This window comes from Colossoma macropomum, unplaced genomic scaffold, assembly GCF_904425465.1.
Source record: "Colossoma macropomum unplaced genomic scaffold, Colossoma_macropomum, whole genome shotgun sequence".
In the NCBI taxonomy this organism is placed as follows: domain Eukaryota; kingdom Metazoa; phylum Chordata; class Actinopteri; order Characiformes; family Serrasalmidae; genus Colossoma; species Colossoma macropomum.
Window position 1 is genome coordinate 24825871 of NW_023494809.1, and position 24520 is coordinate 24850390.

General features: G+C 40.7%; 1 protein-coding gene across 2 annotated transcripts in view; it reads right to left on the reverse strand.

Moving 5' to 3' along the window:
• cnksr2a (connector enhancer of kinase suppressor of Ras 2a) overlaps nucleotides 1-24520 on the reverse strand; it is a 185633-nt gene that overhangs the window by 4078 nt on the left and 157035 nt on the right. The window contains exons 17-21 of one of the 2 annotated variants that reach the window (XM_036558735.1): nucleotides 24257-24396; nucleotides 22732-22835; nucleotides 13088-13580; nucleotides 10571-10577; nucleotides 1916-1956 (exon numbers count right to left, since the gene is read on the reverse strand). In XM_036558735.1, coding sequence (XP_036414628.1) covers nucleotides 1916-1956; nucleotides 10571-10577; nucleotides 13088-13580; nucleotides 22732-22835; nucleotides 24257-24396 — 785 coding nt within the window. Of the gene's footprint in view, nucleotides 1-1915; nucleotides 1957-10570; nucleotides 10578-13063; nucleotides 13581-22731; nucleotides 22836-24256; nucleotides 24397-24520 lie in introns of both variants that reach the window. The other variant, XM_036558734.1, reaches the window with a different exon arrangement.

The following is a 24520-nucleotide window of genomic DNA, read 5'->3' on the forward strand; positions in this document are numbered from 1 at the left end:
CAATAACAGACAGATGTTGAGTGGTGCTCAGAGACATCGAGCAATGCTGGGTATGTGGTCACCAAACGTCATCAGTGTTAGCCCCTTCATAAGACTTTTTGTGTTTTCCAGTGTGCAGCATGTCAAATTTGTTTCAAAATAAACGTAAATGAGGTACAGAGCAAACAAAAGACTCAGTCTAAGTCCATTTGAATACTTTTCACTTGAAATTTGAATTTCAAATTTGACTGAAAAAGCTATCCTTAGTATTCTGTGTACCTGTTTATAGACTACATCTCTGACGTGAAGGTCAAAAGCATGAGTGTTTTGCAGTTTGGCACTTATATTGATCGACGGTAACACTTTATTTGGAGTGGTTCTTTGTAGATTATTAATAAACTCTTAATAGAGTATCAATAACACACCAGCGACATATCAGTGAAGTAGCAGTAGTGAAGCATCTGAATACACTGAGGTAAATATCTTGTAAATGTACTGTTGATACATTAAGTAGATGTGTTGTTAATATGTTACTTCTACAACTCAAAACCTAACCTTACCCAACCTCACCCAAAACCTAATCCTAACCTTGGCCTTGATCCTAACACTAACCTTAACCTCAACCCAAAACCTAATCCTAACCCAACCTTACCCACAACCTAACCCTAACCTTAACCTCAACCCAAAACCTAACCCTCACCCTGGCCCTAATCCTAACCCTACCCTTAACCTCAATCCAGAACCTAATCCTAATCCTGGCCCTAATCCTAACCCTGGCCCTAATCCTAACCCTAACCTTAACCTCAATCCAGAACCTAATCCTAATCCTAACCCTGGCACTAATCCTAACCCTAACTTTAACCTCAATCCAGAACCTAATCCTAATCCTGGCCCTAATCCTAACCCTAACCTTAACCTCAACTCAAGACCTAATCCTAACCCTCACCCTGGCTCTAATCCTAACCCTAACCTTAAACTCAACCCAGAAGCTAGTCCTAATCCTAACCCTGGCCCTAATCCTAACCCTAACCTTAACCTCAACCCAAAACCTAATTCTAACCATTTAAAAAAACCACATTGAGGACCACTCAAAATAAAGTGTCACCTGATCTACAAACAGCCATGACCGTGTAAAACTGATTTTATTGTCTTTATCAAATTAATAAAAGTCTGTCAGAACCAGCTACACCCAGTCAGCCCAGGGATTTGAACCTGCTGGCTCACCTTAGTTTAAGATGCGCTTAACGTCCCTTTATTCTCATGGAAGGTTTGGGACGCCCCTGCCGCCTCTCAGTTTGAGCCCCGCTTAACTATATCTCTTGTTATGATTACAGGAAATTTAAGCAGGGTTATTAAATTCACTATATGTCCAAAATATCAAAAGAAAATAATATAAAACAAAACCTGAGCAAATGGATGAGGCAGAGGGGGGAAATGAGGTTGCGGGTCTCTAGCCACCCACGCACTGCAATTAAAGGTTAAGAGCTGTCGACCACTCATGGCTGGCTGTCACTCTGGGACAAACTGAGGAGCAGTGGCTGTGAAGATTCTGTGCTGTTCCTGAGCCTTTGTCCACTAATTCGGGGGTTATATTTGGAGACGGAGAGCCGTTATTGAACGCTGGATGCTTCCTTCATTCTGACTGTCACCCTGTCTAAACAAAGGACTCTAATGGCTCTAATGGTAAGAGAGCATAATAAAATTGAGGCATCCCCAGAGTTAGCAGGCCTTAATTATTAATTATTCCTGATCTGCACAGAAATCTGTAAACATTCTGCTCGCTCGCTCGCTTCTCTCGTCTCTCTTTGTAGCCCTCATCATGTCTCTCTCCACCCACGCCTTCTCTCTCTCTGCCTGCAGGCTCAGCATCACATCAGTGTAGCTCTGTCTAGGCATTTTTCCCTCAGCTATGAACATTTTCTGCTTGCTCTGACACTAACAGACAATCCTACTGCTCTCTCATCTCTCTCTCTCTCTCTCACACACACACACACACACACACACACACGCCTCAAACGAGCGAGAGTAACAAACACACACTGCTACAGCGCAGAACAGCAGACGTGCAGCAGAATAACCGTAACCATTAGCTGACAGCGCAAGCCGAAGTGGCGCTGACTGACATGACCTCAAAGCAGCGTTTACTGTTTAGTTTCCCTCCTACTTCCTCCTCTGGTCAGCCGGGCCTGTGAACGGCCGAGCGGCGAACAGCCGGCACGGTAACGCTCCCCTGGACGCTCTCAGGTGGGTCATCCATCACCGGGACAGACCCAGGAGGGGAGATTAATACTGCTGCTCTCTGTGTGCTTATGCAGGTGTTGAGAGTGTTTATGAGAGAGAGAGAGAGATAGAGAGAGATAGAGAGAGAGAGAGAGACAGAGACAGAGAGAGAGAGACTATGGGGGAGAGGGAGTGAGAGAGAGAGCAAGATGGAGAGTGGGGGGGGGAGATAGAGAGAAGAAAAAAAGGAGCAATTGGAAGAAAAAATGAAAGAGTGAGAGAAAGAGAGAAGGAGAAAGACAGGCAGAGTGAGGGACAGAGATACGGAGAGAGAAAGGGTGAGAGAGAGAGAAAGAGAGAGAGATAGAGAGGGTAAAGGAAAGAGAGAGAGAAAAAGGGAGGGAGAGACAGAGTGACAGAAAAAAGAGAGGGGAAAGTACGACAGAGTGAAGGAAAGAGATGGGGAGAGAAAGAAGAGGAGAGAGACAGAGTGAAGAAAAGATAAAGAGAGAGAAGATGAAGGAGAGAGAGAGTGAAAGTGAAGGAAAGAGAAAGTGAAAAAGAAGAGAGAGAGAAAGAACGGTAAAACAGAGAGGGAGAGATAGAAGAAATGATGAGAGAGGCATGTATATATAAAGAGAAGAGGGGAATACTAAAGAGTTACAGACGAAGAGAGAGAAAAAGAGAAAAAGAACAGCGAGAGAACAGAGAGAGAGAGAGAGAGAGAGAGAGAGAGTGAGAGAGAGAGTTCTGTGCTAATCTATATCAATTTTTATTTCTCCTTTTTAAGTTTACATGTTTAATAATGTCTGTATGTATATGAGAGTAGATGTGTGTGTGTGTGTGTGTGTGTGTGTGTGTGTGTGTGAGGCAGAGATGCAGTGTCCCCTGCAGTGTATGTGTGTGTGAGAGAGGGAAGACGCTGCTGGCTCTGAGTGTAATTAACTGGAATTTATTGTGTTTGGAGAGGAGAGGCTTCCTCTGTCCTCAGGCTCATTCACTTTCACTCAACACAGAAACATTTCCACTGTTCACCACACGAGGGCAGCAGTCACTCACAGGGGGGTGAAAGAAAAGACCCTTCACTGCTCATGTCAGAGCATTTATTCAGCACCTTCAGCAGACTTTTAAAGACTAATACAAAGGACCTCCTCTTCAAAATTCCCCTTCTTTAGTATAAATATATGCTGAAAACGTTGATCTGCTGTATACATGGAGACACATTCACAGTTCACATTCTCCCTCAACCTCCACCTGGTAATGTCCAGAGGTTTGTAGACATCTGCTCATCTGCCGCCAAATGCTGAAGTGCATATCGTGTAAAAAAACCCCGCCTATCTTCTGTTGCATCACTCACTACAAAATTCTAAACTGCCTCTGGAAGCACGATGAGCTAAAGAACTGTGCACTGAGAGCTTCATGAAATGGGTTTCCATGGCTGCACACAAGCCTAAGATCACTACGCACAATGCCAAGCGTCGACTAGAGTGGTGTTAAGCACACTGCCACTGGACTCTGGAGCAGCAGAAATGTGTTCCCTGGAGTGATGAATCACGCTTCTCTGTCTGTCAGTCTGATGGACAAATCTGGGTTTGGCTGCTGCCAGGAGAACATTACCTGCCAGAATGTACAATGCCAACAGTAAAGTTTGGTGGAGGAGGCATAATGAGCTGGGGCTGTTTTTCAGGTGCCTTAGTTCCAGTGGAAGGTGATGTTAATGCTACAACATACAAAGACATTTTAGGCAACAGTTTGGGGAAGACCCTTTCCCGTTCCAGCATGACTGAGCCCCTGTGCACAAAGTGAGGTCCATAAAGATGTGGTTTGACAGGTTTGTAGCTCGAGTGACTACACTGGCCTTCACACAGTCCTGACCTCAACCCCACTGCACACAATTCGAGATGAATTGGAACGTCAACTGCGAGCCAGGCCTTCCAACATCAGTGCCTGATTTCACAAATGCTCTTATGACTGAATGTGTGAGTATGTACATACATATACATACATATATATACATATACATATATATATATATATATATATATATATATATATATATATATATATATATATATACATACACATTTAATACATTCTTCTATAACTTAAGAATAACTAAGCCAGTCCATGTAGTTACTGAGGAGGATGTAACAAGGTTGAAATCATGTTTTCATTTTTCTTAAAACTTACTATTTTGGAGTTTGGTGCTGACGGCGATGTTGTGTATATGTATTCAGCATATCTAGAGAAGATGGTCACTTGTATTGGTCATGTAAATCAATAAAAGTCTGTTGAAAATGCTGAATAAATGTGGTAAAGTTTTCTGAGACGCTGCTCTTTCTAATCCATTAAAGAGCTGTTAAAACCTCCAGAGGGCCAGTTATGCTCTGGTGCTGTTTGTGTATATATGTGTGAAGGAATGAGTCTCTCTCCCTTCTCTCTCTCTCTGGCCTCTGGAGGACGTCGTGTGGCTCAGTCACGATCGATAGGATCTGCTGCTCCACGCTCTTCAGCAGGTGGTGGAACAGGCTGGAGCTCAGGCCTGAGAGGATGACTAACATCATCCGCCTCCACACACACACACACAGAGAGAGAGAGAGAGAGAGAGAGAGAGAGAGAAGTGTATACAGAAAAAGAGCAGGACAGTGAGAGAGGGATATGGACAGAAAATGAGAGAGAGACAGAGACAGAGAGAGAGAGAGAGATACAGTGAGAAAATGAATATAGAAAGTAACTGAGTGAGAGATGGAGGGGGTCATATTCATCATCATGAGCTGCTCTGTGTTTATATATAGTGCTCAGTGCTCTGCGGGAGATGAGTGAAGGAGAGGAGGGAGGATTAGAAGACGTGATCAAGACATTATGAAGACGACACCAAGAGAAATGGGCACGGGGGGGGGCTTGGGGAGTGGAGTACGGCTACACGACATATACCCGTTGCTATATTATATGTATCTGTTAATTAATATTGTGACAATATTGATGTGGCAGAAGGCTACAGTATGAAAAAGAGCCTCGTAACTAATCACTAAATGTGTTAGATTAGTTTCTTTTTTCTATCAATTAATTTTTACTGTGTGCTGCGAACAGTGATTGATAAAAATACAATTCAATATCATATATTGCATTTTTTGTGGCACGATACCATGATATTTGATGCTATTATAATTAATAATCAGGTGTAACTGAGCTCACATTAGCATAGTGGTAAAGTTCTTGTTTCCAACCTCGATTAGGTTTCGATCAGGTACAAAAACATAGCAAAGCGTTTTAACCTAGAATTTATGTCCATATGCTACATTTAGCATGCTAAGGAAAAGTGCCACAGAATTTGTTCTGCTTTGTGTATAGTGATGATACATTTGTTCCTGAGATGGCCATTTGAGGTCATCTGAATTCTTTGATCATATGAAATTATCATATTGTTTCTTTCAGAATTTAATTTGTATTCAGTGGTCATGTAACAGTAAGACAAATTTACCAGAAATGTTAAATAAGAAAAAAATTGTGGCCATACAATTTGACTGATTTCAAAACTTTCTTCGGCTTTGTCTTCAGGCGAGCTCAGAGAACAAACGGATGAAATGAAACGTGAAGTTCACGTAGACACATTTAACTGGTAACCAAACATTATGTTGCAAAAATGTGCTAAAACATCTCATCAGGTTGAAAGTGATTTTGGCAGTGTTTTCTAAAGTCTGCCCAACATAGCAACAGTTGCTACAAAAGAACACATTTGTAGGTGGAGTGTGGATGAGCTAATCACAGTGTGTTTTTTTGTCCATACTGCACAGCCCTAAAGTGCAGTGGAGAATATGCTGCAGGGGCTTTGGACTCTCAGCCCCTCAGTGCTGCCCACAGCTTCACCTGAGCCTCTGCTGAAGACACACACTGCTGCTTCTGTGAGAGAACACAATGAGAGAGAGAGTGCAGGTGTGTGTGTGTGTGTGTGTGTGTGTGTGTGTTGAGAGCGAGTGTGGAGGATCTCAGAACAGCAAGAAGCAAAAGAACAGACTGAACTGTCCACAAACATCCACCAACACACACAGAGCGAGAGAGAGAGAGAGAGAGAGAGAGAGAAAGATGGGGAGAGAAAGAGAGAAGGGGAACAGAAAGTAACCGACAGAGAAAGAAGGTTTTTTTCCCTTCTTAATTTTATATACATATATATATATATATAGATATATTTGACAATCAACATTATGTTATATGATGTTTTTGATGTTATACATGTCATTTTTATATGACTACACATATTATATATATGTATGTATATATAAACTTGGGGATATCATCATCTATGGTCCATAATATCATTAAAAGCAAAGGACAAGGACAAAAACCAATATTGGATGGCTGTGATCTTCAGGCCCCTCAGATGGCAATGCATTAAAAATAGACATGATTCTGTAGAGGAAATCACTGCATGGGCTCAGAAAAACTTCTGAAAACCACTGTCTGTGAACACAGTTCATCACTGCATCCACAAATGCAAGTCAAAACTCTACCATGCAAAGAAGAAACCATATATAAACAAGATCCAGAAACACTGCCCACTTCTCTGGGCCCAAGCTCATTTAAGATGGACTGAGGCAACGTGGAAAACTGTCCTGTGGTCCAACAAATCAACATTTGAAATTCTTTTTGGAAATCATGGATGTCACGTCCTCTAGGCTAAAGAGGAGAAGGACTGTCTGACTTGTTATCAGCGCAGTTCAAAAGCCAGCATCTGTGACTGCACAGATGTGCACTAGAGCACATGGCATGAGTGACTGTGAAAGGACTATTAATGCTGAACGATATATATACGTTTTGGAGTGACATATGCTGCCATCCAGACAACGTCTTTTTTAATATGACAATGCCAAACCACATTCTGCACGTATTACAACAGCATGGCTCAGTAGTAAAAGAGTCTGGGTGCGAAAATGACCTGCCTGTAGTCCAGATCTGTCACCACTAAAAACATTTGGCTCATTAAGAAATGAAAAATATGACAAAGGAGACCCTGAAGTGTTGAGCAGCTGAAATCCTAGGTCAAACAAGAACGGGAAAACATTTCACTTTCAAAGCTACAGCAACTGGTCTCCTTGGTTCCCAAACGAGTGTTGCAGAACAGTGGAAAACATGCTTCTGTCTCAACTTTTTGAAACTGGCATTAAAATCAAAATAGGCACGTATTTTTTTTTCAAAAAACAATAAAATTTCTCAGTTTCAATTTCTGTCTGTTGTCTTTGTACTATTTCTAATTAAATATAAGGTTTAAATGATTTGCACATCATTGCATTCTGTTTTAATTTAGATTTTGCACAACTTTTTAGAAAGGGGTAGTATTTATATGTATATAAGTATATGTATAGTGCTGCTGGAGTTTTTAAACACCTCAGTGTCACTGCTGGACTGAGAATAGTCCACCAACCAAAAACATCCAGCCAACAGCATCCTGTGGACAGTGTCCTGTGACCGCTGATGAAGGACTAGAGGATGACCAACACAAACTGTGCAGCAGCAGATGAGCTATCGTCTCTGACTTTACATCTACAAGGTGGACTGACAAGGTAGGAGTGTCTAATAGAGTGGACAGTAAGTGGACACAGTGTTTAAAAAACTCCAGCAGCACTGCTGTGTCTGATCCACTCGAACCAGCGCAACACACACTAACACACCACCACTACATCAGTGTTACTGCAGTACTGAAAATGATCCACCACCCAAATAGTACCTGCTCTGTGAGGGTCCATGGGGGTCCTGACCACTGAAGAACAGGATGAAAGGGGGGTAACAAAGTATGCAGAGAAATAGATCGGCTACAGTCTGTAATTGTAGAACTACAAAGTGCACCTATATAGTAAGTGGAGCTGATAAAATGGACAATGATATATAGATGCTGCTGTTGGAACAAAACCTCGTATCAAAAGTCCACTGACTTACATTAATGTATATAACTGACTTACATATATGCATTTATTATATTAAGCATTTTGCTTTATCTTTTATTATATAAATCATTGATAGTTGTTGCAATTGACAATACAAATGTAGTTATTTTGTCATGTCAATAAAGCAAACTTGAACTTGAGACGGACAAAGAAACAGAGAGAAAAAAGAGAAATAGAGGGAAATGATGAGAGAAAGAGAACAGAAAAAACAGAAAGACTGACAGAAAGAAGGACAGAGAGAGAGAAAAGAGGATGAGAGAAATAGAGAGAGGGGAAAGTAGAGGGAGGGAGAGAAAGAGACGGAAATGAAGGACAGAAAACAGAGAAAAAAAATCAGTGTGAGAAAGAGATAGGAAAAAAGAAGGAGAGTTAGACAGAACAAAGAGCCCCAGAAATAGAGATAGAGAGAAATAAGCAGAGAGAAAGGAGTAAGAGAGTGAGTGAGAGAACGAGAGAGAGAGAGAGAGAGAGAGAGAGAGAGAGAGAGAGAGAGAGAGAGAGAGAGAGAGAGAGAGAGCGCGAGAGAGAGCAAAGAAAAAGTGGCAGAAAGAATCCACATCTCCTGCACGCTTGATTATAACACAAAAGAGATTTCAACAAAGACGATTTCAGAAACCTGGAACAAACAAAAGCTACTTCTGCACAACTTCTCTTGATCGCCTGAGTGTGAATCAAACAGCAGCCTATCAAAGGTACCACAGTGCCCTAGTTACATTTTGTTCCTAATGAGCTGTGCTATTAAAACTTAATTAAGATGTGATCGTGTTTTTGGGCCCTTTCAGGGGGAATGAGAACCTGTTTTTTTTAAGTAGCAGAGCGCTTGCATTTAGCAACCTGCCATCTAACGTCTCACTACTGGTATATTCTTCAGTTGTACACAGATACTTTTTGTGCTCTAAATTTTGAAACAATGTAAATGTACCCTCAAAGCGTCTGCATGGTCATTAACCCTTTTTACAGTAGCTGCCTGTTTGGAAGGTCTCTTAGTGGAATTATTTTTTTTTTTTTTCAGTAACATTGATGGAATATAATTTGACATAAATATGATATGATTTACAAAACTGGAAGTTACTACTTAAAGTAGAAAAGCTGAAGCCAGTTAAGACTGAATGTATGGAATCAATGCATAAATGTTTAACTGCACTGGAATATGGTACAGCTACGTTCCCTGTCTAAAGACGTCGCTCGAGGGTACCACACGAGTGACAGCATTTCGCTGCTGTTGGAAAAAAAACTCGTATCTTCAAAAAGGTAACTTTACAGGAGAAGGAAAAAACATACTTTACTTTTAATGTAAGTCAATGGAACATGACGTTTTTCCAAGTTATTTTGGGCCGTTTCTTTTGGTTCAATCATCATGAAATTTACAAACAATGTAAAGGCATTTTCATATTATACCAAAAACTGGAAAATTACAAAAATCAGAGACACAAGGTTTTGTCCTGACAGCAGCGATTTATACCATGAAAGGTACAGTTCTTTCTACGAAAGCATCAGTAAAGTGGCTCCACGGTTTGGTATGTATCACAGTTTCTGGGCCAGCATTGGGGCAGCATGACTGACTAGGCCTGGTTTCTGTTTCTGTATGAAATCAAGGGAAAAAACTAATTAAAATTAAAAGAGCTTCTTAGCTTTGACAACCTGTAGGTACTTTGCCTTCTCTATTTTAAATAATCAAAGAGAGCTAGATAGCGTGTCTGAATCAGTCTGTTTTCAATTTCTCTCCGTGATGTTTCATAGAGTTTGAGAATTACTTTGCTGCTGAAATGTGTGCTGAAGGGGACACTGTAAAGGCCACCGCACACCGGATGCGCCTGGCTGCACAGCATCATGTAGCAGAGCGCTGCTATAGACTGCCGGCAGGGAGAGCCAATAATAGCCAGGCTCAAGTTTATTTTTACATTCTACTTATACAAATCGAATGAAATAAGGTGTTCAGAATCACTTTTCACGCTTGGCATCCGTTTACTGCCTCTTCACCAGCTGGCTGTTTTCAAACTGAAAGACACAAGCTGAAAAAGGCTAGGCTAGTAACATTAGCTTAGGTAACGTACCATTAGCATTTGTCTGTTTAGCTAAAAGACGCGCCGGAGTCGCTAGCACCACTGCACATTGACTCGAGCTCCGGTGCCTTTGTGCATACCAGAGAACTTGTAGAGAGGAGAATTACCGCTCTGTCATGTCTTCCGGGTTTCTCAAACGCCAGAGGGCGCTCCCGAGTGAGTCCAAAATGAATGGGTTAAGGTGAAGCATTTGAGCAAAATTATAGTTTATAAATGCTTAAACATTTTTAATATAAAAGAATACATTCATAAACTGAACACAGAACAGCATAAAACATTTTAACACTGCTGTTATATTTTTAAGAGCTTTTAAACTCAAGTATAGAACGGCGCCTTCATGACGCCAATGAGTGCGAACAGCCAATGAACTGCTCCGCTCACCAACCAATCAGCACTCAGAAGCAGTAATACCAGCGTTCTGCTGACGAAAACCCGTTTGCTGTAGAAAAAAAGGAAACATACAGGTGAGTTTTCTTTGCTTTTTTAGTGAAATACATCCTTCTACTTTCTAAAATTAAAGGAAAGTTCTGGGCGAGTGATTAGAAATTATTTTAACTTTCATTTTTAGCCGCTGTGCCATTCATTGAGGATTGCTCGTGGGTGCCCTCTGCTGTTTTGCAGTTATGTTTTTGATATAACAGTGGAAATAGGAAGTGGCCAGGCTCCTCGTAAACTGGCTCTGTGCATATCTCCAGTAAAAACAAAGATTTTGCGTGACGTGATGTGGTGCGTTCGGTGTGTTGTGGCCTTAACTTCTCTCTGTCTCAGTAGCGTTTGCTATAGCTACGTTGTTGTCCACAGTGCAATAAACAAGTTTTGGAAATTATAGGAAAATGACTAATATATTCTAATACTGCGGTTTAGATGTGCATATTGAACCGCATCGAATGGTTTGACAATATACCGTGTACCACTGCATCCCTAGTTCTTTCTAAGAATGTGTGGAAGTAGAGCTTTCTGTGTGCTACCATGTTGTCTATGATGCTATACAAGAAGCATCATGTTGCCTTAATTGCTCAGAGGTTATTATTTATTCATTTGAGTAACAATAAAAGGTGACCGTTGTGTGAAGTATATTGCTGCTCAAAGCTGTTTTTGGATCTGTTAAGTCATGTTTCTTACATATCAACATAAATGCAACACCAGCAATTGAGAAATCACGTTATTAAAGGAGAAAAATAGATCACAAGGCATAAATAGCTGCTTTTCGCTGTTTGCCAAAGTCTCTGGAGTTGACTGTGGTACACAGCACACGATACAAACTAATATACAAAGACCTGCTTCACAGCCAGACTGCAATATCTTCTCACAATCCTGGGCTTGCCGGCGCTGCTCTTTGTAATACCATCACATACACGGGCTTACGCCTAATAACAGGAGCTAGCATTAATAATAAATGTTCTCTCTAACAGAACAACAGCAAACAACTTTCTCTTTTGCTTCTAAATGTGCGCTTGCTCAAGAGATTTACTACTGAACAGCTTAGATTTTAGAATAACACTATGTTTTAGTCTTGTAGCAGTGGTTGCCTGTATGAATTTACTTAATTCAAATATACACATCATTTCCACATGAATAAAATATACTGAGTCAAGCCTCAGGGCCCTCTGTGCCTTCAGAGAAGGCCTAAAGATTTCTGTGAGATAAAAAAAAAAACACGTCTGTAATTTTCAGTTTTATTATATTACAATATTTATAGTAAAACCTTGCTATTTATAAACTCTGCAACTACTGGGTATTAATGCACCCTTTTAATAGTTTTGGTTGGGGAAAAAAAAGGGTTAAAATCTTTAAATGGCCAACGAAAATATTTCCAATCAAGATTTTTTTCTCCATGGTATCTACATGGATATAGTCAAGCAAGATCTCCCATTGGCTAGGCCTTCAGGAGCTGGTTTAAAGGCCTTATATGTTAAACAATAACATTGATTTCAGTAAGGGGGTCAATGTAGTGAGAAAAATGTCACTCTAGGCCTTCTAGAAGTTAGAAAACAGTGCCAAGTTTCTTTACGTAAAGACTCACTGTAAAACTGTTACATACAAGGTAAAATACAGACATATGCAAAAGTTATACTTATTTTTCACAACATCTGTTTACTTGCTTAAATTGAGTTAAATATATTGGAAAAAAATATATACAATATAAGATGTACCTTAACTTTTGCACAGGCCACAGTTTATGGTTTATGTTTCCCCAGTATGTTAAATTCAGTAAATAAACAGTAATTTTGCATGAAAATGAGTAGATGTGTGTTCTCTGTGGTTATAATGTTCATGTTCAGCAGTGTTAGATTAGCGCTAGCACACTATTAGAAATCTCACAGGAAAAGTAGCAGGAATTAGCATTATTGTTGAGGTGGTTGTGGCTGGTCATAAACAATGACCCTTTCAGATTATCCTGTGGTGTGGGGTGTGCATAATCCAGTCTTAATCCTTTACATCTAGTAACATTCCAGTCGTGGACATCCTGACTGGGCACGACGCCGACTGCCTCATATGAAATTCAGGGTTGACATCATCTGTTAAGGACTCCTAACCAGTGGGAGCCGAACTGAACTGAGTACTGAGCCTAATTAAACATTAGAATAAAACATATTTTATTCTTATCAACTTGAAAACTAAAAGATAGCTTTTCACAGCGACACCCACTCATAACTGCTACAGCACTCTAAGCCTCGATCTCGTCTGCCATGTTTGTTTTGATCTAAAGTCACGTTAGTTCAGGAGAAATTCTGTGAGATAATAAAGTTGTTTAGACACATTTAAAAGGCTGAAAAACTAGCCTGATGTAACATATTTTAGCTGTTCTTGTATTTTCCCAATGAAAAGGGCAGCAACAACATTACAGTAGTGAAAACCCACCGTTGTCGATGCAGTGGCTTCGACTCAGCTCCCTGCGCTGGGGGTCCCGCTGCTCGGCCATGCTGGAGGAGGGTGTGAGGAGGGCATGCAGGCCGCTGTCCCGTGGCAGTGTGAAGCTGCGGGGTTTTCCTCCTGCGGTCACAGGGTCTCGCAGCCTCTCGCCCTCAGCCATGGGGAAGGGGCCGTAGTGCTCCTGCAGGAGTGTGCGCTGGGCGGGCAGCGTGGACTGGCGTCTATATTCGGGGGACAGACCCACACCCGGCTCGCAGAACACGGCATCCTCCAGAGGCAGCGTCTGCAAGTAGTGTAGCCCCGAGCTGGTCAGCGGCGTCTCAATCAGGTCCTGCCAGGAGCGCCGCTGGCTGGCCGACTTGCGGGCAGGAGAGCCACCGCCACTGCTGCTGCCACCCCCTGGAGGCTCAGAGCGATACTCCTCATGAGAGGAGCGCGACTGGGAGGTCTCGGTGGATGACAAGCGGCCATGCTTGGGCTCCAGATACGGACTCGCACAAGTCATCTGGAGGAGAGACAGAGAGAAAGAGAGAGAGGCAGAGAAGTTTAGCTGATGCGTTACAAAAAGAGATGCCCCAGGCTGCCCCAGAGTACACTTTATTTTATGGTCCACTGTAAATCCAGGTTAAATGCTCAACTGGCCTTTGACTTACAAACCCGATTCCAAAAAAGCTGAGACAGTAGATACATTGCAATGATAATAATAATAATAATAATAATAATAATAATAAAATAAAGAAAAAGCAGTCATTTTACATGCATTTAATTGAAAACAGCACAAAGAACATAGATATTTAATACTTTTCACCTTTTTTGTAAATATATGCTAATTCCAAATTCGAGGCCTGCAATCCATTCCAAAAAAGTTGGGATGGGACAACGTAAGACTGAGAAGTTTGTGGAATGATCAAAGACACCTGTTTTGGAACTTTCCACAAGTAAACAGTGACTAGGTAACAGGTGATGCTATCGTGACTGTGTATGAGTAAATAGTCCAAAAGTTTATAAAAATGCATGGTTGCACGACTGCAATGTTGCTTCTGAATACTTTAGAGAACTCCTGTCACTTTGCTGCATCTACAAATACAAGACTCTGCTACGCAAAGTAGAAGCCAAATATGAACTACATTGAGAAACACCGCTGACTTCTATGGGCTAAAGCTCTGTCCACCAAAGTCATGAGTCTACCTTTCAAATTAGTTTTGGAAATAATGGATATCATGTTCCAAGAGCCAAAGAGAAAAAGAACCATCCCGACTGTTACCAAAAAAATAGTTCAAAAGGCAGGGTCTGTCAAGGGGTTATTATTGGGTAACTTGCATCTGCGAAGGTACCATTAATACACATACACATTTGGAGCAACATATGCTGCCATCTAGACAACATCTTTTTCAGAGATGTCCCTTGTATATTAGTATTCAATGAGTTAACTAGGATTTCTAAAAGGACTAGAGTGATGTGTTTTCTCACTAAATCGGTCCCACCTAGCTGGGTCCTAGATGGCCGTTTCAAGATTTTAAGTGTTTTGCTTCCAAAAACAACTTAAAAATTAAACATGAATATTATTACAGTAAGGGCGGCACGGTGGCGCAGTGGGTGGCGCTGGCGCCTCACAGCAAGAATGGCCTGGGTTCGATTCCCGGCCGGGCGACCAGGGTCGTTTCTGTGTGGAGTTTGCCTGTTCTCCCATGTCTGCGTGGGTTTCCTCCGGGTACTCCGGTTTCCTCCCACAGTCCAAAAACATGCAGTTAAGCTAATTGGACATGCTAAATTGCCTCCTCTGAAGGCCTTTAGGGCCCTGAGTGTTCCTCACTTGAAAATTTTAATAATGGATTAAAAATCACTTAAAGCTGGAACTTTTGTAAACAGGCATTTTGCAATCGGACAAACACATTAGCTATAAATATAATAGCAAAACATCTTGCTGAGACATATGACCAATATGCATCAGCTCCACATCATTAATCTACAATTTGAATGCAAATAGCAAGTCATCTCAACACCTTTAATACATTTGTATAAACAAACAAATAAGTAAACAAATGAATGCAATTAGTCCATTGACAGAATCTTAGGTGACTAAGAAGACCATTAGTCACTGATGGGCTGATAATATGGACGCGGCTGCAGCTATGACAGCGGTGGCAGTGACGCACACCTCAGAGCTTTTTGTTTCACCTTTAGACACAACATAAATAAACTGAAGTGAATAGAGCCAGCAGAAGAATCTGACCCTTTCATTTCCTCTCTCTTCAATAGGGCAGCGAGATAGAGGAAGAGAGAGCGAGCGAGAAATGGACCCTGTAGTTTCTGAGGAGAGAAATAGCTGAGGCGGAATGGGGGGCTGAATGCTGTTAATAGTCCGACATTCCTCCCCTGCTTTCGGTAGACAGAGAGCTTGAAATTAGGAGGAAACACTGACTTCTAATTACTTGAGAATGAGAGAGATAAAAAGCATTTAATATTGTTGTCCTCATAAACACATCTTCACTGTTATTTTAATTAATACAGTTAACACGACATTTTAATAATGACACCATTAGTTTTAATGCCGTTAGTGTGTTTTACTAGCTTGACACGATTAACCATTCATCTGCTTTTCAAGTCTGATGCCGCGTGTGACGTAATAGCCGTTCTGGGTCCAAACACTCCTTCAGATCCCAAAAGCAAACAACAATGGTGGAACCTCCGAACCTTTTCATGATCACTTAATTCTTTAGGGAAGCAACATTGAGGGTTAAAAAGGCTCCAAGGCTCAATCTTATTTCTTATTTTTACCCCTACCCCTTGTTTTTGAGTGCCACTGAGTTACAAGGGGTAGTGGTTGAAATAATTCCCTATGAAATGGGACAACCCTTCAGTAGTAGTGTGCCAATAGTTATCCTTTTGCGGTTGCCTGCAGCAAATCGTAGAAATGTTAGAGAATGAAGATGTTTTCAAAGCCTGGGAATGTTGGTGGATTGGTTTGTGGTAAGTTGGATAGACTGCCAACAAGTTTGTTGTAGGTAACCTATCCACGAGCTGTATGAATGAGAGCAAGAGCGAGAGCGAGAGGCTACAATCACTTAGGAGTTAGAAGCACTGATTGTATATATAAACCATATATATCAGCCAAAGTCTCGTGGGACCAGATATGATCTTGTGCCAGGAATACACGTCTGGGACTTTTGATGCTGAATTGCAGCAAAATTCACTGCTAACAAGGGAACCCCCTGTAAAACCCACCCCCAGATTCTTCTAGTTTGTGCTCAGTTAGCATGTAGAGGCATTAAAAATGCAAGCAAAACAAGCTAGCTAGTGAAATGCTGTCAATACCTAACAGAACCTTGCAAAAAGGACTTTTTATTTTTAAGATAATCCTTTATTAGTCCCACAACGGTGAAATTCCCAGTGCTACAGCAGCAAAGAGATAACAAGGCACTCTTGAAAAGAAGTAACAAGAAAAGAATGAATAAATAAGGTAATTAACCTCGTTAATTACTTAACAAGGTTACAGTTTGTTACTTATTGCTGTAAAGACAAAATATATAATACTGAAGATAAAAAATCTTACAAATCAAAATTAACAGTATAAACATTATAAATAAAAATACAAAAAAATGTACACTGTAAGGATATTTTACCCGAATTGCACATGGAATATTGCACATGAAATACTGATTATATTGCACATGGGAATGGTGATGAATTAACAACATAAACATTAAAGAGAGAAAAAGCAAAAAATCTTTATACTACAGAGATATTTCACACGTGCTGCACATTTTGATATATGTAATGCGTTCTCCACATACGCAACACATATCTACATGTTTAACTGAAGTTTTTTGGGAAGACTATCCAGCCATGCTAACTTACATAACATACATGGGCTAACGACAGGCTTGAGGTCAATCAGACAGTGTTGACCATCGCCCCCTACTTTGAGTGCCATCTTCACAAGGTGTTGAACTGATTTCAAAATTTCACACTCAGACTGTTCCCACCCTAATAAGTCTATATAACCATATATATATTAGCCTAAAATTTGCATTCTTGTTGTGAGATGACATCTGGCCTCACATGGCTACCACTTTCACTAGATGTTGGTGATGAAAACTGGAAACCCTTTTGAAAGCACATGATTGTCATGTTCATGTGAACGCTGCATATACATGATGTCCAGTAAGAAATAAATGCATTTTGATAAAACTGATTTTGTCCACTTACATTGCCATAGCAAAATGCACTTTTTTTGAACTTTACTGAGAGTCAAATTTGGGCAAATAAGACAAATGCGATTAAAGGTGTTTTACTACATGAAAAAGTGTGATTAATAGCGATTCATTACTTTAACTGTTTGACAGCCCTAATTATTGCTTTTTCTAAGTAGTTAAAGCCATATCACCTCTGCGAGCCATAATTCCTTATGTACTAGATGCAGGCATGCCAATAAAGTGACAGTGAACTGAATTGAAAGAGCAAGCAAAAGAGATGAGGAGAGAGAGAGGAGAGAGAGAGAGGAGAGAAAGAGAGAGAGGAGAGAGAGGGAGAGAGAGAGGGAGAGTGAGAGGGAGAGAGATAGAGAGAGAGAAAGATGGTCTCTTTCCCATAGGAACCATTTAAAGCCTGTGTAAAAAAAGGCTTCGCTCTGTAATCTTCCCCCCGTGAAAAACAAGCAGCCTACTCTGGAGGTCCCGCGGTTAACAATGTCACTCCTCGCCTGCTTCTCTCAGGGCACAGAGAGTGTGTGTGAGAAAGGCAAAAGAAAGAGCAGACGGGAGAATAAAAGGATTTCATTCCAATTTCTTTGTGTGTTTTGTAAAGAAAGCCGTTCTGCGGTGTTCTCTGCCCTGTGAATGACCTGCCCGTCGGCACTGCAACGGAGAGCATACACAGCACAAGGGGGCTGGTCACACAAACACACACACACACACACACACACAAAACAGACACATTAGCCTCTCATTAGCATTCCACATTGCGACTATCGCAGACATCTACTGCATAATAAACACAGGTGACATATTATTCACACTGCTCTCAGCGGTCTGGGTTATTTCCATTCAAAGCATTCAAGACTGCTACTTAATTCATGCAACCATGCAAAATATCAAAACTCCAGAAAGTTCTTTATGCATTTTTAAAGTTTGGTTCTACATCAGGTTCTACAAAACTCAATTCCAAAAATGTTGGGACAGTATATCGCCGCTGTCGGAACAAAACCTCATGTTTCCAAAAACATAACTTTACAGGAGAAGGAAAAGCGCTCTTAACTTTTAATGGAAGTAAATTTGGACCATTTCTGTTGGTCCATTCATCATAAAATTTTGTGACAACATAAAGGGCAACTGCCTCTTTCGAATTATGCCAAAAAATTAAAAATGACAAAAATTGAGATATGAGGTTTTGTCCTGACAGCAGAGATATGAAATGCAAATAAATACAAAGCAGTGATTTGTAAATCCACTCTGATCTGTAGTTTTACTTTATCAACTTCATTATAGTTTTGTAAACGTACACTGTTTTTGAATCTGATGTCGAATCTGTTTATGAAAATAAGAGATGTTATTTGGGCTAAAAAGGAAAAAAGAAGTTTCAGCGTCGCTCCAAAAGTGTTTTGCTGCTTGCTTATTTCTGGCACCGCTGTCTGTTTTCGCACATGTGCAGACTGAGAAATCCGAAAGAAATCAGAGTAAGAGTTTACATACACTGACAAATCTGATTACTGACCTAAAAAACAAGTTCTCTTTATTGGATTTCTTAATCAGATTTCTAGACCTTACTCTGATCTAAGAAATCAGACTATGCTGTTTACATGACCATTTGAATAATCAGATAACTGCGTAAATCTGACTTTTGATCCGAATATTGAGTGCATGTAAACGCACTCACTGCTTTCTATTTTTATTTGCATTTCACATACTGTCCCAAATATTTTGAAACTTCTGTCTATGAATCACATCTTAAATAACTGCTTATAGAATGACTAAACTGAAAAAATAACTGGATATAAACACAAGTCTAAGAATAATATTTCAATTTTAATAATTAAGATTAGTTTATTGCACGCTGAATTTTTTATGTAAGAATATGAAATCTTTCATCTTTGAAACTTAATTGGTCAAATTTGGTTTTATGCAGCATTCCTACATTTCTACCAAACCTACAGACTATTATTTCTGTGTGCAGTATTTGAAGGTACAATGAAAAAAACTATAGTTGTTTGAAAAAGTTTGATGATATATTTTATGTTCATAAATATTATAGCAGTCTGTTAGTAATTTGTTGCTTTTCACCTCTGGCTGGTTGTGTATGGTCTCTGTATGAGGACCCACTGTGCTTGCATTTCTGTTCCCTGCACTCTCAGAGCTATTTATACTGTAGCTCTGCAGTGGACGTGTGCTGACCCGAACCGGCCTGACCACTCAGCCCAGACAAACACAGCATTCCCAGCACAAACTCCAGAGAATGAGAGAGAAAAAAAATGAGAGGTACAGGGAGAGGGAGAGAGAGACAGAGAGACAGAGAGAGTGACAGACAGACAGAGAAAGAGAGAGAGAGAGCACTAAACCACTAAACCACCCCACACACTCACACACACACACACACGCACACACACACACGCACACACGCACACACGCGCAAACACGCAAACACATACACGCAGCTCTGAAAACATTATAGCCTGAGCTCAGCCTAATAAAGCAGCGGCTGGTGAGGTCAAGAGCCATTACAGCTGTTTTGCTTTATACTTCTTAAATGTAATTACATAATTAATCACATTGTTAGTTGTATAATAAATTACATGCATAATTGATGTACAATCTGTCGACACGTTCACAAAGTGACACATTTCTGACTTTTCTGTTCTACAAAAACAATCGTGGTATGGATTGTTCAGAATTCACACTTTCGGCTTAATTTCTCTAAACTTTGCCGAAATGTGTTTCACTTAGCTAAACAAAAGGTGAGAAATAATTCATTTCAAACAACACCATGCTTCTGTTATCATCAACGCTAAATGCAGCTCCTGTGTATGCTTTAAATGTCAAAAAACAAAACGGAACTGACCGCCGAACACACTGTCTGAGGTACACTTAAAAACAACGGTAACACTTTATTTGATAGCGCACTGTAGATTTTTTGTAGATGCTCAGACTGTTTTTAAGTTGCATTCAACTAAATATCTGTTTAATGCAACTGAACTTGAAGTTGAGTGTGAAAGATTCTATTAAATCTAACCCCAAACCTAACCTTAAACTTTAACCCTAAACCTACATCCTACACCTACTCCTGTGCCAAAGTTCAGAATGCATTTTTATTTCTTAAAGTGATATATTTCCAAGTGAAACGGGATATTTAAATTGGAAAAGTTGTGGACGGGACATGATTTTATCCTTCATAATTTGATTGTAGTGTGAAAAGCAGGCGTTCTAAAGCAAATACAGTCTCTGATGGTCAGCAGAATCAGTCTGTTTTGCAAAAAATAAGTTACCATAAATGGTTTTGGTCAAAAATGGTACTACAAGTACTACAATCGAGTTTCTGAAACTCGATTTATTATTTGTTGAAAGCTCGATTTTAGTACATAATTTTTTTCTTTTTTAAGATGTAGATGAGACGAAGCATTGGTCAACAGTCTAGCATTTTATCAACCACATTGCTCTCGCTTTTCTCACACTTTCACAGCAAAAGCAAGAGAAAATGAATTCAGGACAAAAGAAGTCAGGTTATCTTTAAAATAAACCTGTGTGTGAGTGTAACTACCAAACGTGTGTGAGCAAGAGACGGACTGTGTGTGTTTCTGTGTCTCTGTGCATGCCGCTCCATCATCAGCTGACCCGCCTCGCAGCCTCACGGTCTCATAGCATCACAATGCGATATAAAATATTAGAAAACAGTGCAAATACTGCCAGATGTAAGTACCTCACTCATCAACTGAAACAACTCATAATAAAAAAAAAAACAAAAATGAAAGTCTGAGGGCATTAACCCTTGTGTGGTGTTTATGTGTGTGTTACTCAGTGGTCTGATGGACCCACCACATTATTGTTTTTAAATCAACACAGCCATAACAGTTTATGTAAAAATACCAGATATTTAAAATTACAAGTGGCCAGCGTATATAGCAGCTATAGCCAGTCAGCAGCCTATCCATGTTGTCCACCCTCACACACACAGACACACACATACATACACACACACACACACACACACTAACAGCAGGCCATGTAGGAGGAGAACAGAGTGAAAGACACAGCACCTCCACACTTTTATTCCCTGCAGGTTCACCCAACACCGCATGGGTAATATAAATGTGTGGGGGGTGAACAGAGTGAAGACACTGAAAATGGGTTATTTTATATGTTCTTCACAGAAAATGAGCAAAGGAAGGAATCTGAGGTTGAAATAATAATAAATCATCATTTTTTCTTTTGGTAAACATTGAAAATGGATCCCACAGACCTGAACACCGCACAAGGGTTAAGAGGTGGCAAAAGTCACTATAATTCTAACAAAGATTTCAGAGAAATAAGAATTTTGTCTTTTTAATGATGCTTAATATGACCAAGGATATGAACTAACAAGGTCAAAAATGTCCATTTTGACTTCAGGTTGACTATAATTATATAAGTATTTATAGATGTGACATATGGACGGATGGCAGTCAGGAAGAGGGTCTCACAACAAATGACATAGTGAATAGTATTTTGGTTTAGTAGCCAAGATCTCCTGTACCAACCACTGCATCATTCTGGCCAAAATAACATTGTCAGGACTCAATAGACAGTCCACATTTTTGCTGTATCCCAGCTGCAGCACACCTGCTCTGGGTATGAGGTGTTCTTAATGGCTCGGGTGTGTTGAGAGCAAAACCATGGACCATCTGGTGGGCATCAAAGGACTGGGATGAGAAACACTGGGCTAGAGCACCACTGGCTACTATGGGGTATGTGTGAGCGTCAGAGGTCTGCTACCTGACCAGAGCCTGACATCGTATATATGCAAAATATTGGGTTTTGTGAGGGTTGGGGACGATTTTTCATTGCATCATCAGGCTGAGACTGGACTCTTTTTTGTTGTGTTGTGTTGCTGTGCTCTCTCTCTTTCTTTCTCACAATGTTAGCTGCATTCGGAATAGCTGGGGAGTCTGAGGAGTGGGTGAGCGTGCCCCTGAATGAAACCATGGATGATGAGAGGGATGTGTTTGGCAATGGTTCTTAACCCTTGCTATTCCTGCAGGTAGAAGCAGTATACAGAGGAACTGACAGTTGGATGCTGGATGCTGTTTTCTGCCAGGTAGGATCGACAATGCCACTAACAATTTACTGATAATAAATATGTTAATAGTTAATAAATGTTAATAGTGTATTTGAAACTCTAGTTTATCCCAGCATGAAATTTTCTCTTGCACTTAGTAACAAATCAAAACACTGCAAAACACTGTCGGCAATAATTCATAAAGATCAGATTCAGATTAGGGCTGGGTTTGCTTTGGGATAGAGTCGGGATCAGATCAGGATTGGGTTGAGTTCGGGTTCAGGTTTCAAATTTATCAGTACCAGTTGGTGAAAATCAGGTTGGGTCTCAGAGCTGTTTGTTTAGGTTCAGGGTTTGGGCTTCAGCTTCATGCCTATGCAGACTTGCATGTGTGTGGGTGGTTGCTGACTCACTGAGGGGGGACGTGGGTATGTGTCATAAGGGGGTGGTGGGCTGTCCTGCTTGGGTGTAGATGGTGTCTCGTTGTCTTCATGGTCACTTTCACTCCAGTAGTCAGCTGATACAGAGAGAGAGAGAAAAAGAGAGAGAGAGAGAGAGAGAGTGAGAGAGTCAGTCAGTAGCTCATAGGAAACATTAACACATAGTAAACAATAATTAAATAAAGGCATGTAATCATATACAGCACACAAACACATACAGATCTCCTCATGGAGCCCTAAATTACATCATCAAGATCCACACACACGGATACCTATGCGTAGGGAGAGAGGGGGAGAGAGAGAGAGAGAGAGGAGAGGAAAGCAGAGGAGAGGAGAGGATGAGAGAATAGAAGACAATTGAAGAAAAGAAAAATAACATAAAAAGGAAAAGAGAAGAAAAGAGAAGAGAAGAGAAGAGAAGAGAAGAGAATGCGTCTTCATTCACTCAGCCTTTCTCCTGCTCTAGAGAGAGTAAGAGATGGAGGGGCGTAATAGGGAGAGAAGAGGGCAGAAAGGAAGAGGGAAGCAAATCAGAAGAGATAGAGGGATGATGATGAGACAGAATGAGGGGATGAGGGGAAGTGTGTGCTGAGGCACAGTGGGGAGTGTGTGCAGAGACGGCTCCAATCTCTCTGTCTCTGCTCTCAGTGGAATAAACCAGTTCTCCTCACTGATTCCTCCCTCAGCCAAACATCCTTGCCTCAAGTCCCTCTCTTAGTCCCTTTCTCTTCCTCTCTGTGTCTCTCTATTCTGTCTCTCTCTCTCTCTACACTGCCCTCATTTTGAAACAACAGCATGTCCTGTTGTCCATCCTCCATGGTACTCATTCATTAGCTTCATAGCAGAAAGGAGTAAGCAAAATATCATTACTCTTAATGGAACTGCTGTGATTAAGAGCTTCTTATAGTGATAAACTTTCATGCACACTTCAGATAAAATCTGACTCGTGAATTTACATCATCAAGAGTACAACAGCTTTGGCTGCTTTCACCTTTGAATGTTCACAAGTGTCTTTATGCAAGTCTGAGTCAAGTCACAAATCTCTGAGATGCAACTCTGAGTCAAATCTGAAGTATCTGAGGTTCAAGTCAGAGTGAAGTCTAGAGTCCGAGTCCAGTCTGAAGTCTTTAAGGTGCAAGTTTGAGTCATTTTGAAAGTCTTGTAGGCGCAGGTACAATTCATGTCTAAAGTCTCTGAGGAGCATGTTTAAGTCAAAACTGAAAGTCTCTATAGTGCAAGTCCGAGTCAAGTCTGAAGTCTCTGAGGTACAAGTCTGAGTCTAGTCTGAAGTCTCTAAGGTACAACTTTCAGGTCCAATCTGACATCCCTAAGGTGCACATTTCTAGTGTGACTGTGGCTTCATGATATAAAATACTGCATGATTCCATAAATTCTGTTTGTCTCAGCCTCAGGTTACATTAACAATGTTTTGGTGCCAGCAATCCAAAACCACCAGACCCCATCCACTAAGGGAGGAGCTCTAGACCCCGGCCCTCACCCTGCTCCTGACGGATCTTCTCTCTCTCTGCGTAGCCAGCCGCCGCCATGTTTAGCCGACTCAGCCACCTGTTCATGTCATCCACTCCGTCAGCCGCAAAGTAGAAACTCTTGATTTTGGGGTGGCATGCTTTGAAAGCACTATGACAGAAACACAAAGAGGCAGAGAGCGGTCAGTGCGTAACATATGACCACGACCATTTTTTCACCATTTAAAAAATAACATTTGACCTTTACATTGTGTGAACATTTTAATGATGATCCG